General features: G+C 39.8%; 1 protein-coding gene across 5 annotated transcripts in view; it reads right to left on the bottom strand.

Annotated features, from left to right (window-relative positions):
• Nucleotides 1-12,816, bottom strand: part of NLGN4X (neuroligin 4 X-linked) — a 336,841-nt gene that overhangs the window by 16,480 nt on the left and 307,545 nt on the right. For all 5 annotated transcript variants that reach the window (XM_073013891.1, XM_037986303.2, XM_073013892.1 and 2 more), the window contains one exon: nucleotides 438-623. In XM_073013891.1, coding sequence (XP_072869992.1) covers nucleotides 438-623 — 186 coding nt within the window. The remainder of the gene's footprint in view (nucleotides 1-437; nucleotides 624-12,816) is intronic.

The raw sequence follows: 12,816 nt of genomic DNA, 5'->3' as shown, positions 1-12,816 counted from the left end.
AACTATTGCTGACCAAGCACGGTGGCTCACATCTGTCATCCCAGCACTTTGAGAGGCCAAGGCAGGAGGATTGCTTGAGCCCACGAGTTTGAGACCAGCCCAGGAAAACACAGCAAGACCACTTCTCTATAAAAAATTTAAAAAATCAGCCAGTAGTCCCAGGTATTCAGGAGACTGAGATGGGGGAAGTCTTAAGCCCAGGAGTTGGAGGCTGCAATGAGCTATGATCGTGCCACTGCACTCCAGCCTGGGTGACAGAGCAAATGGAACAAAAGCTGACTTAAAAGACATGAAGATGGATTCATCTGATCTTTTGGGCATTTTCTGTTGCCAGAGTGACTTCTAGCAACCCGGACATGCATCTGAGGTATGAACTCTGACCATTCATTTCTTGGTTCAGTGCATTAGACTGTCCGCCCTGGGGGCACCATTATTACCTTCTGAGTAGTGGGACAGGGTCAACAGGCTGACACAGGAGGCCCCGGCCCCCGAGCCAAAGATGGTCACTCGCTTGGGGTCCCCGCCAAAGGCTCCCACATTCTCCTCAATCCACCTCAGTGCTTGAATCTGATCCAGGAGCCCATAGTTGCCTTTTGCTGCCTGGTCACCGGTACTTAAAAACCCTACAAAAGAACACAAGACATTTTTGGTGGTCAAATATAAAAAGTGCATACACATCTCTGCTATTTGAAAAGATATCTCATAGCTTGTCTTCTTCATTCTCTCTCTCCTCAACCCTCACCCCCACAAATTAGAGGAAGAAGAGGAGAAAAAAATGTTGTGGCAGAAATAATTATATAAATAATGGTTACTGTTTAGGTTGATGTTATGATACCATGGCATCTTTGGGTATGCATGTGGCTAATATAGAAGGCAAAATGAATCTAAAATATTAATAACATGAAGCGATCCCAGAAGACGTCGTAAATTTTACTAGGTTCAAGGCATCATTTCTGTGCACATTTTCATTTTCTTTTTTGAAAAATGCAACAGACTCCTACAAGAAAGTTTTCAGGGAAAACAGTACGTGTGTGTGGGGTGGGATGGGGGGGCAGTGGGTGTAAGTGCACATGTGTGTCTGTCTAAGAATATGTCCTTGTATATAAAGGCAGTGTGCGCCTGTTTTTCTCACTGAATTAGTTATTAACATTTTGTTTTAACTCCTTTTAACGCTTAAGAAACAAAGTAAGTTACAGACTCCACTAGATCCCACTCACAAATAGTATGCCCCTCTATTTTCCTACATAGCAAAAATATGAGTTACATACAAAAAAAATGTAATTATTGAACCTCACCCAAAAGCTAATGAATATTCACATCTCCCCAACTGTTCCCAAAATATCAGTAGCTGGCCCTCCTTATTTTAAAAGGAAGGATTCTGTGAGTTGAGGATCTAGATTTTACTCAAGGCATACAATTCTTAATTTCTCCTTAGTAGATGAAAAATGGCAATTTTGGTATTAATGATAGCAAAGTTACGAGTTAATCTGTTTTACTGTTTGTTCCTTTCGCATTGAAAAAATAGCTTGACTTGGAAAAACTGTTTTCCTCTGATGTTTTGGAGTCATGTTTCAGAAGACATACACTCTCCTACTCAGATTCAAAACTAGGAATATTTTCTAAAGCATCCTGCAAGTTTAATTCATTGCATAAACTTTAACCCAACTTTATGTCCAAATCTGTACTAGATATGCCTTCCAAAAAGACAAAGAATTTTAAAAAGGTTTTTTTTTAACCATTTCGCGTCCTTATTTGAGCCTTCCCCAAATACCCAACTATGATATTTGCCCCTTCTATACAATTTCTTTTTTCCAAGAGCTATGCCATTCACTCATTTCAAGGGATGCTTAGTACACAATTATGGCCACCTGCAGTCATGTTTGCATGAAGACAGGCTGCTTTAAGCCCTAAAATAACATCAAATCAATTCCTCCAAAGCACATCCCTAACCAAAGTTGATGGCATTCCAAGGAGTGACTGAGTGCTGGTTTCTACTTTTAAAACAAAAAGTAGAGGATGAGGCTGCATACCAATTGAGTCAACCAGCTTTTATTCCATGAGCTTTCCTGAGCACCGGTGGAAAAATGCTCTGAGCTGGAAAGGAGGAAATGGCCTGGTTCCAAAGAAAGTCACAGGATGATTTTCGTTCAACAATGACAATAAAAATTCCAAGCCTGAATCAGGAGTCACTATCTCCTGCAGCTTCAAAGAGAGGCAGTGTTGCAACTGCGAGGTTGGATACTTAAGACACATCCTGCCAATGCGATCTTCTTTAAAGTTCAGAAGAGGGATGTGACGTGAGATTAGCTACGATTAGTGGGTACGTTCAGACATTACCCAAGTCTCCTCCCCATTTAATTAGCAATTACTAATTAGTGCTTCATGCCCAAAATGTTCTGTGACACCTGTCTCCATCCCTACATCTTTGACACGGTCGTCCATAAAAAGCATCAGGCTTTGCTTGGGAGAAAAGATCCTTTCATGCAGGGTACATAAGACAATGACGAATCATGTCAGTCTGGGTGCCCCATAATACCATAGGGCAATGCTTTCTTCCTCTATCAAAGAAAGAGGTGATGAATTCCTAAGGCACAAGCAATTTCCTAACAGAACAATTCTGTCTTCAGCACGTCTTTTCTTCACTCACTGTTCTCTCTTTCTCAATTCTGCAGAATGACCTGTTGGCTTATTTTGTTTCTGTGAACTGAACAATGAGATCACTTGGACTCGGGGAGGGGAACATCACACACCGGGGCCTATCATGGGGAGGGGGGAGGGGGGAGGGGGGAGGGATTGCATTGGGAGTTATACCTGATGTAAATGACGAGTTGATGGGTGCAGCACACCAACATGGCACAAGTATACATATGTAACAAACCTGCACGTTGTGCACATGTACCCTACAACTTAAAGTATAATAATAATAAATAAATTAAAAAAAAATAAAAAAAAAAGAAAAATGCTAATAGCATGTTGTGTTTACAGTGCCTTTAATCCAAAACACAACATCTTCATTGTTGAAGCATGGTGATTCATGTGCTTTTGTATACAAAAAAAGGCATGTCAAACAAGATCACATATGGTATTTTTTATATATATATATATATATATATATGACATGTATATGTCTAAAATGATTCCAAAGAATAGCATAGGCTTATTTCATTATCATTGCAACAGTCTCAAGGTTGCCACATTTGACAGACAAAGTCAGAAAGAGTTAAAAATAGATATTCAAATGAAAACATATTCACTTTTTTCCCCTGATGTTTCAATCTGTTAATGACCCTAAGCTGCTTCTCACTGTATGACTCAGCGGCATTGAAAATGAACCAGAAAGAGAGAGAGAGAGGAGAGACAGAGACAGAGACAAAGAGAGAGAGAGAGAGAGAGAGAGAGAGAGAGAGAGAGAGAGAGAGAGAGAGAGAAACAGAGAGGGAGACAGAGAGAGACAGCCAAGTACTTCCAAGCACAGGGGCATTCCTTTATTTCCATAACACGTATTTATTAAGAGCTGTTCTGCATCCTGGAAAGTGTTTGCGGGGTGAGGGCAATCTCTCCCAGCCCCTATGGTACCAACAGCCTGGGAGGGCTGAGCTGTCTCAGGATATATCCACACAACCTTGAGTTGTCTGTAAAAATTTAAACTGCATAGCCTCCACCGCTGACTTCCAAATCAGAATCTCTGTTGGTATGATTCAGCAGTAGGCATGAACACTGAAAAGTTATTTGTATGCATATTCAGGATTTGGGGAGTACTGCTTTGGGCAGATGCATTGGACGGCGGTAGCTACTCGGTGTTAGGCTTTTAAGAATAAACTTAGCACGGCCCAGGTAGTATTTTCTAGATTCAAGGGTGAAGGCTGCCGTGACACATAATGGGAAGGGTCTGTATTTAGTGAGGCGGTCTCAGGCTTTGCTGTCTTACTGTTAATATCACAGGCGAAGCTGACAGCGACTGCAGAAGGAAAGAACAAGGAACCATCATTTCCATCTTCTCCTTTTATCTCCAACATCATAACTGCTCTTCACCAAGAATCAGAGGGAAAAGGGAGAAGGTTTCTCTTGCCGGAAATACAAATCCCAGAACCAATTTTTTTTTTTCTCTCTCTCTCTCCTTTTGCTTTATCTGCCAGAAATTGTGAGGTCAAATTTATGCTCAACTCCAGGACCTGAATGTCTTTGTTCCTTTTGCTTCATGTGTCAGATTTGGCCTCTTTTATTTCTTTGTGGGGAGGTGGGGGGAACAGGAGAAATAAGTTCTAGTGTTCCATAGCACTGTAGGGTGACTATAGTTAAAAATAATATATAGTTTCAAATAGCTAGAAGGAGGAAATTGGATGTTTCCAACACAAAGAAATGATAAATGTTTTAGATAATGGATATGCTAATTAACTTGGATCTGATCACTGTATATTACATGTACTGGAACATCAGTATGTACCCCATAAATATGTACAATTATTACTTGTCAATTAAAGCTAAATAAATAAAATGTGGGGAGTACTTTATGCTGTGCTGCCTCAAATTGTCTTTAAGCAAAACTAATATTAAAACCTATATGAAGGCTGGGCACAGTGGCTCACGCCTGTAATCCCAGCACTTTGGGAGGCTGAGGCAGGCGGATCACCTGTGGTCAGGAGTTCAAGATCATCCTGGCCAACATAGTGAAACCTCGTCTCTACTGAAAATACAAAAATCAGCCGAGCATGGTGGCGCGGTCCTGTAGTCCCAGCTACTTGAGAAGCTGAGGCAGGAGAATAGCTTGAACCTGGGAGGAGGAGGTTGCAGTGAGCCAAGATCATGCCACTGCACGCCAGCCTGGGCGACAGAGGGAGGCACCATCTCAAACAAACAACAACAACAACAACAATAATAAAAGAATGAAAACCATATGAAGAGATCTATGAATATCTATATCTATTTATCTGTGTGTGGGATAAATTTACCATTTTAATCATTTTAAAATGTACAATTCAGTGGGATTCATTACATTCACAACGTTGTATAATTATCACCACTACCTATTTCCAAACCTATTCATCACTACAAACTATAACTCTAACTATTAAGCCATATGTCCCCTTTGGGGAAATATTTTCTATTTTTTGAGACAGGATCTCACTTTGTCACCCAGGCTAAAGTGGCGCCATCTCGGCTCACTGCACCCTTGAGATGCATTGGGCATCTCTAGCTCAAGCAATCCTGTGCTCAAACAATCCTCCTGACCCAGCGTCCCCAAGTAGCTGGGAATACACACTTGCGCCACTGCACCTAGCTAATTTTTGTATTTTTTATAGAGACAGGGTTTCACCATGTTGCCAAGGCTGGTCTCAAACTGCTAAGCTCAAGCGATCTGCCTGCCTTGCCCTCCCAAAGTGCTAGAATGACAGGTGTAAGCCAATATATTAGTCCATTTTCACACTGCTGATACAAAGACATGCCTGAGACTGGGCAATTTACAAAAGAAACAAGTTTAATGGACTTACCGTTCCACATGCTTGGGGAGGTCTCGCAATCACGGTGGAAGGTAAAAGGCATGTCTCACACGGCAGCAGACAACAGAAGAGAGCTTGTGCAGGGAAACTCCCCTTTTTAAAACCATCAGATCTCATGAGACTTATTCACTACCATGAGTACAGCACAGGAAAGACCTGCCCCCATGACTCACTTGCCTCTCGCTGGGTCCCTCTCATAAGAATTCAATGTGAGATTTGGGTGGGGACACAGCCAAACCACGTCAGCCACCATGCCAGCCTTCTGGGGAAATACGTGGAATGGTGTTCATATGTTGAGTTACACATACCCTGAGATAAATCTGCTTGATTATGTGTGATGTCTGAATTTAATGACCAATGTGATCCCACCAGCCATTTCTACAACTGATCTTGTTGCCCAGGACACCTAAATATACATTTCTCCAAGAGTAAACATTCAAAATAGCCCTCAACTTCTTAAGACTCTTAAAAGCATGTTGTTGGTTTGTAATCTACATTTACATAAGTAAATCAAGTATGGATTGTGTTTCCTTTAATTAGCAGTGGGGGGATATCAGCAAATGATGGAAAACAGAAGGCATTTTATCTAATTCTACAAGATTGACTTGTAAATTTACTAAAATCTTCCACTCTGGAAAGACTTCTGGTCAGCGAAGATGTATCTGGGTCCACAACAATTTGCTGAATATGGAATCATGGCTAAATTTCAATGGGATGCCTCCAAAACCCAGGATAATGTTCAGTTTCCAAGAAAGATCTTATTAGGTTCAACACATTGTGTTTTACAAAATGAAATTATATATTCTCATACTTCTAAATGCTTTCAAGGCAAACACAAAATGAAAAAAATAAAACCTCTCTAATTGACCACCACATTTAAATAGAAACTTCAAAAACACCTAATGTCTATGCAAAATGCCTTACAATTTTTGAAGTTCTTTTCACACATTACCTCATTTCCTTTGTGTTCCTGAAACTAAGATGGCTTTCAGTAAACAATTTTTCTAGTGTTCTGGCTTATGTCCATGGCCAAACACACACACTATTTTAAAAGCATTGGGTCACAATGTGGAACGAACCCAAATGCCCATCAATCAACGAGTGGATAAAGAAACTGTGGTACATAAATATATGATGGAATGCTACTCAGCCATAAAAAGGAATGAATTAATGGCATTCACAGCTACCTGGATGGGATTGAAGACTATTATTTGAAGTGAAGTAATTCAGGAATGGAAAACTAAACATCTTATGTTGTTATTCATAAGTGGGAGCTGAGCTATGAGAATGCAAAGACCTAAGAATGACACAATGGACTCTGGGGACTCAAGGGGAAAGGGTGGGAAGGGGGTGGGGGATAAAAGACTATAAATTGGGTTCAGTGTACACTGCTTGGATAATGGGTGCACCAAAATCTCACAAATCACCACTAAAGAACTGACTCATGGAAGCAAATACCACTTGTTCCCCTAAAACCTATGAAAATAAAAAAAATTTTTAAAGTCCCAATTCATTAACAATAAGTTGTTTTGCAAGTGACAGCTGCTTATCACCCAAGTTCTTTCATTGCCTTCTTCCCCTGGCCCCAAACTGCCCACCTCATAAGCTTGGTGAAAATATATTCTTTCTTCCCTCATCATTCACACTAAACACTTAGTGATATTTTAACAAATACTGATGCCCATGTCCCAGTGGAAGAGATTCTTAATGAGCTGTTTTGGGGTTAGGGTATAGGCACATGTATTTCAAATATGTATATGTATCTGAATACTTTTAATGAAAAGCAAATGTTGTGATCCACACATTTATAGAGAAGGCAAGTGAAAACAATGACACCCTCTTTTCCATAATAAAATTCTTCTTCTTATTTTCTTACATCGTTAATTTCTTATGGAAATCAATGAACTGTCCCATGAAATTTTATCAAGCATAAACATCACCGACGGGCTTGGGAAAGAAAGAATAGTTTGCAACCCACACCCTCAATTTCAGATTCAGGAAGCCTCCTCCCAGGTATAGGATCCCAAATTTTGCATTTCTAACAAGTTGCTGCTTTGTGAACCACACTTTGAACATTACTGTTGAAGAACACCCCATGTTCTAGAATTAACAGAATGTTTCCTAATCAAATCTTGTTTTTCTTCCTTAGGGTTATGGTGCCCTTTGTAGGAAAGAATGCACCTAGGAACTGCTCTGTACTTTATACCTAATTTAATAAGGCCTTATATGATACCTGCTAGTGTTACTTTTAATTATCTTAAGAGTGGTTGATAATTACATTCAGTTGGTAATGAATCCCACTATATATATATATACACACACACACATCTACTAAGCTTTTTAAATAATCAGAGATAATTTCCTAGATCTCTTATTGATATGGTTTGGCTGTGTCCCCACCCAAATCCCATCTTGAATTGTAGTTCCATTGCCACGTGTTATGGGAGGGACCCGGTGGAGATAATTGAATCATGGGGGACGTTTCCCCCATGGTGTTCTTGTGGTAGTGAATCAGTTTTCACAAGATCTGATGGTTTTCTAAGGGACTTCCCCCTTCAATGGGCACTCATTTCTCTCTCCTGCCACCACTATGTGAAGAAAGACATGTTTGATTCCCTTTCTGCCACGATTGTAAGCTTCCTGAGGCCTCCCCAGCCATGTGGAACTGCAAGTCAATTAAACCTCTTTCCTTTATAAATTACCTAGTGTCTGGCAGTTCTTTATAGCAGTGTGAGAACAGATTGATGTACTTATTTATTTTGGGGTTTCACACAATAATGATTTTCTGATAGTATTGTTTTTCCTGCATATATTATCTGAAATTTTACTTGTAATCACCAATTTTTTAGTTACTCTGAAATTCAATATATATAGGAAAAGTGGGAAAAAAGCATGATTCTTTTATTGATCAAGATTCAGGAAAATGTGATTGTGGACTAGTAATATAACCAGTGAGTTTTTTATTCTGGGTGTCATCATGAATACACGAACTTTTATGTCTTTGTCATTTTAAATCTAGTACACATATTATTCTTACAGATGTTCTAATTGTCCCATTATAGCTGGTCAGTTTCTTCCAGCTGATATTTGGGCCTTTGTGGTTTTATTGTTTGTTTTATACATATACATACACATGCATATGTCTCTCTCTCTCTACAGAGAGATATATTCTACCTCTGGAGAGAATACATACATATATACACATACACACACACACACACACGTTCTTATATATAGACTGTTTCCTAGTCATGTGTCTAGAGAGAGAGAATATACATATTCTTATCTATCTATCTATCTATCTATCTATCTATCTATCTATCTCACAGGTTTGCTCTCTACTCCGAGCCCCAAAGTGCCAAGAGGATATATGTATGTATGTATATGTGTGTGTATGTATGTATGTAAACTAAATTATCAACAGTGGTTTTCTTTTGTTAAAAGATTTTTCTTCTGTATGCTCTTTGATATTGTAAATTTATAGCAATGAAGATATATTGTTTTGGCAATCAGACAATTAGAAAAATATAAAAGACTGTATTTAAAGGAAAGAAGATGTCATCTGAAATGGGGTACAGAAAGACAGTTCACACACAAAAAAAGGTGTTTTACGGCCTTGGAAGAGTTTCAGGAAGGAACGAAAATGCAGTCACAGGACTGTTCTTGAATCCCTACAGCCAACGTTTGATCAATTGTACTTTCTGTAGCATATCTCGGAAATGACTGGGAGCAAATTGTATGTGGAGCTGTAGAATGTGTCAACAAATTTGAAGAGAAATCATTAAATATTACATTTGGAGTTCAGCCCAAAGCAAATATTTCTGTATTATAGGTTCTTCTAACAGATGGATGGTATAAGTGGTTCAATACTATTCTTGCCTAGGTCCTCATAAAAGCACCGGGGGGAACAAGAATGCAGGTAGAAGAGAATTTACTTTAGTTCTTGCAGCGCTAAAACCAGTCCTTCAAAAAGACACTGCGCTCCCCATGCATCTGCACAGGCATTAGGACTCACATCCCCAGTGTGACTCCACCACACGTCTGGTAATGATTCCTGCCTGTAACTTGAAGGATTTTACCTGGGTTTCAGCTCTAACTTCTCCCATGTTTGACTGAGTCTTCCTCCACTCATGTCTTATTCCAGCCTAAAGCTCAGTGTGTGCTATGTTGAGGTAAACATCTTTTTCTCATTCAAACTGGTCTCTTTTCTTACTTCCCGTGTTAATATCACAAGAATGTATCCAGCTACACAGGTTAAAACACTGAATTCATATTTTTACCATGGCCTCTCTTTGTAGAATCCCAGTATTGGTTAATATTTGGGGCTCACTGACTTTTGGTGTTTAAATTGGTTATCACACCCATTACTTTCTTTTTCATTCCCACACACATCTGCAACTCCAGGGCAAAAATCTGTATCCCTTTAAATCGCTGCCTGCCAGTTATTCCTCTGGGTCTAAACTTTTCAGAATGCCCACTCTTGGGGTTCTATCCTCATGCCAAGTCTCAATTAAAATTTCTTTTGCTCAGGAAGGTTTAATAGTTGTGTTATACAAACAAGATTAAGATCCTAGGCTTGTCTTTCAAAGCCACACACACAATCTTTGTTCATCTAATATTTGTTTAGTATCTTCCTTCCGCTCAATCAGAACAGTCTTTTGAACTCTGTGTTCTTATATACATAGTATGTCTATTTTCTTCTTTCATTACATGGACACTGAATAAATGAATACAAGTACTCTTAGGTGACAGGTGGCCTCAGGGACAACTCTCTTCCAAGCAATCATGTGATAAGGAGGGGGATGACCTCAGCTTGAAGTCTTTTCCAGTGGAGCGGAGGGAGATTTATAGCATGATAGAGGTGTTTACATTTTATAACAGTGTACAAATATTTTAGACAGTTTACTTGCTGGATTCATTTATCTTTCAATAGACAATAAACAGCAGAGCTTTTGAAACGCTATTCATCAATAGTGCAATCATATATTATTTACCAAGAATGTGTACCCTACTTTCCGCTGCAGTGACTTCCATGTGAAAATGCTGTCACTGAGCTTCACGGAAGCCCCTTGGTACCCTTCCATCCATCAGAAAAGATATCATACGGATAGAACCTGCTACATTGAAATTTAATTCCTCTTTCAAATAAAATCACCTTAGCCCTGTCATACAGTTATTGAAAGACTTTTTTTTTTTTTAATTTTTAGTTTTTTTTAGAGATGGTGTCTTGCTATGTTGCCTAAGCTGGTCTTGAACTCCTGGGCTCCAGTGATCCTCCTGCCTCAGTTTCCTGAGTAGCTGGGACTACAGACATGCACAACCATGCCCAGAGAAAGACTCATTTTGGTTTTAGTTGATCTGCTGATTAATCTGTTGGAGGAAAATGCAACAATTATTATTTCCGAAGCTTTGTCGGAAAGACAGAAGCTTGTTCATTTTGAAAAAAAAATCTACATAAGATTGAATGAACTACTAAATATTTTAAAATAGACTTTGCTAAATATATTTTACAAGATGTATTATGTGTCGGCTGGGCGTGGTGGCTCACGCCTTTAATTCCAGCACTTTGGGAGGCCGAGGCGGGAAGATCACCTGAGGTCAGGAGTTCGAGACCAGACTGGCCAACATGGTGAAACTCTGTCTCTACTAAAAGAAAATACAAAAATTAGCCGGACATGGTGGCACATGCCTGTAATCCCAGCTACTCCAGAGGCTGAGACAGGATAATCACTTGAACCCAGGAGATGGAGGTTTCAGTGAGCGCCACTGCAGTACAGCCTGGGCGACAGAGCAAGACTCTGTCACACACACACACACACACACACAAATGTATATGTGTATACACATCTTATAAAATATATATGTGTATATGTATATACATATACACACCTACAATGTGGGGTGTGTGTGTGTATATATATGCATGCACACACGTGTGCACACACGCATATTTTACACTTACTACTTTGATGTTCTAGAAGATTTTGCTTAAGCTTACATGTATAACTAGAATACTGTCGAATAATATAAGGGAAAAGAAATATATTTTCTTCCTATCTTAGTTTCATGGCTAAGGCCCCTATGACAAAAGACAGATTAAGCAGAGTAAAGAGTGCACTTCATTTAATAACAGTTTTAAATGACACAGGAGCCTTCATAAGGCAGTGAAAACCCAAAGAAACAGGGAAACCTGTGTATTTTTGTGCTTAGATGCTTAGGTTTGATAAAGAGTGGACAGTCATTGGAAAGTATGCTTGAAGGAAAAATGTATATGATCTAATGGGAATAAACTGGGGAGAACTTAGCAAGGCCCGTGTGTTCAGATTTTCCTTGGTGTCCTTTTGTCTTCAGAGAAAAGAATGTTCTATTCCTCTCATAGGAGGGTCTTATGACCTGGCTTTAGGGGAGAAGGATGGGGAGAAGGTCAGAGAGAACTTTCCTGCTTCTTCCGTTTTCTCAAATGCTAAGATGCCATATTTAGGGGTGGTGTGCCCCATCAAGAATGCTCATTAAGTAGGCTTCTCCCTGTAGCTATAGACTGGGATAAATTCATTCTCAGCCCTATATAGGACATATACTTTTTTTTTTTTTTTTTTTTTTGAGACGGAGTCTCGCTCTGTCACCCAGGCTGGAGTGCAGCGGTGTGACCTTGGCTCACTGCAAGTTCCGCCTCCTGGGTTCACGCCATTCTCCTGCCTCAGCCTCCTGAGTACCTGGGACTATAGGCACCCGCCACCACGTCTGGCTAATTTTTTTGTATTTTTTTGGTAGAGATGGGGTTTCACCGTGTTAGCCAGAAAGGTCTCGATCTCCTGACCTCGTGATCCACCCACCTCGGCCTCCCAAAGTGCTGGGATTACAGGCATGAGCCACCGCGCCCGGCCCAGATACATATTTTATGAAAAGAGTAACTGGCAGTTGACCAACAAGAAGAAATGTAGATAAAAACACACAATCTTCATGACATCTGATGCTTCTGTGCAGTAGCACTTATGGTGTGTCCATAAACTAGCAAGGACCCTACTTTGTGGAAAGCAGGTAGATGCACAAATCCTCACACCCTTCCCTAGAACAATAAAATACAAATTGTGGGGGATGAGCCCCAGAATGTGCCTTTCACAAGTCCTTGGTGTCATTCTTTTAAATGCAAAAGCATGAAGAGTATCCTGGTAGAGTGCATGGATCATAGAAACAACTATAACCCAAAATAATGAATTCCAATCAATAGATTTCAAAGCCACCTCATGAACCAATTAATTGAATCCAGTGTCATCTGCTACATAAAATATGTATGCAAGAATATCTCCAGGCTTGCAAA

Source organism: Chlorocebus sabaeus, chromosome X (genome assembly GCF_047675955.1).
Source record: "Chlorocebus sabaeus isolate Y175 chromosome X, mChlSab1.0.hap1, whole genome shotgun sequence".
Classification (NCBI taxonomy): Eukaryota; Metazoa; Chordata; class Mammalia; order Primates; family Cercopithecidae; genus Chlorocebus; species Chlorocebus sabaeus.
The sequence above is the reverse complement of the archived record's forward strand: the minus strand, read 5'-3'. Positions and strand labels throughout refer to the sequence as shown.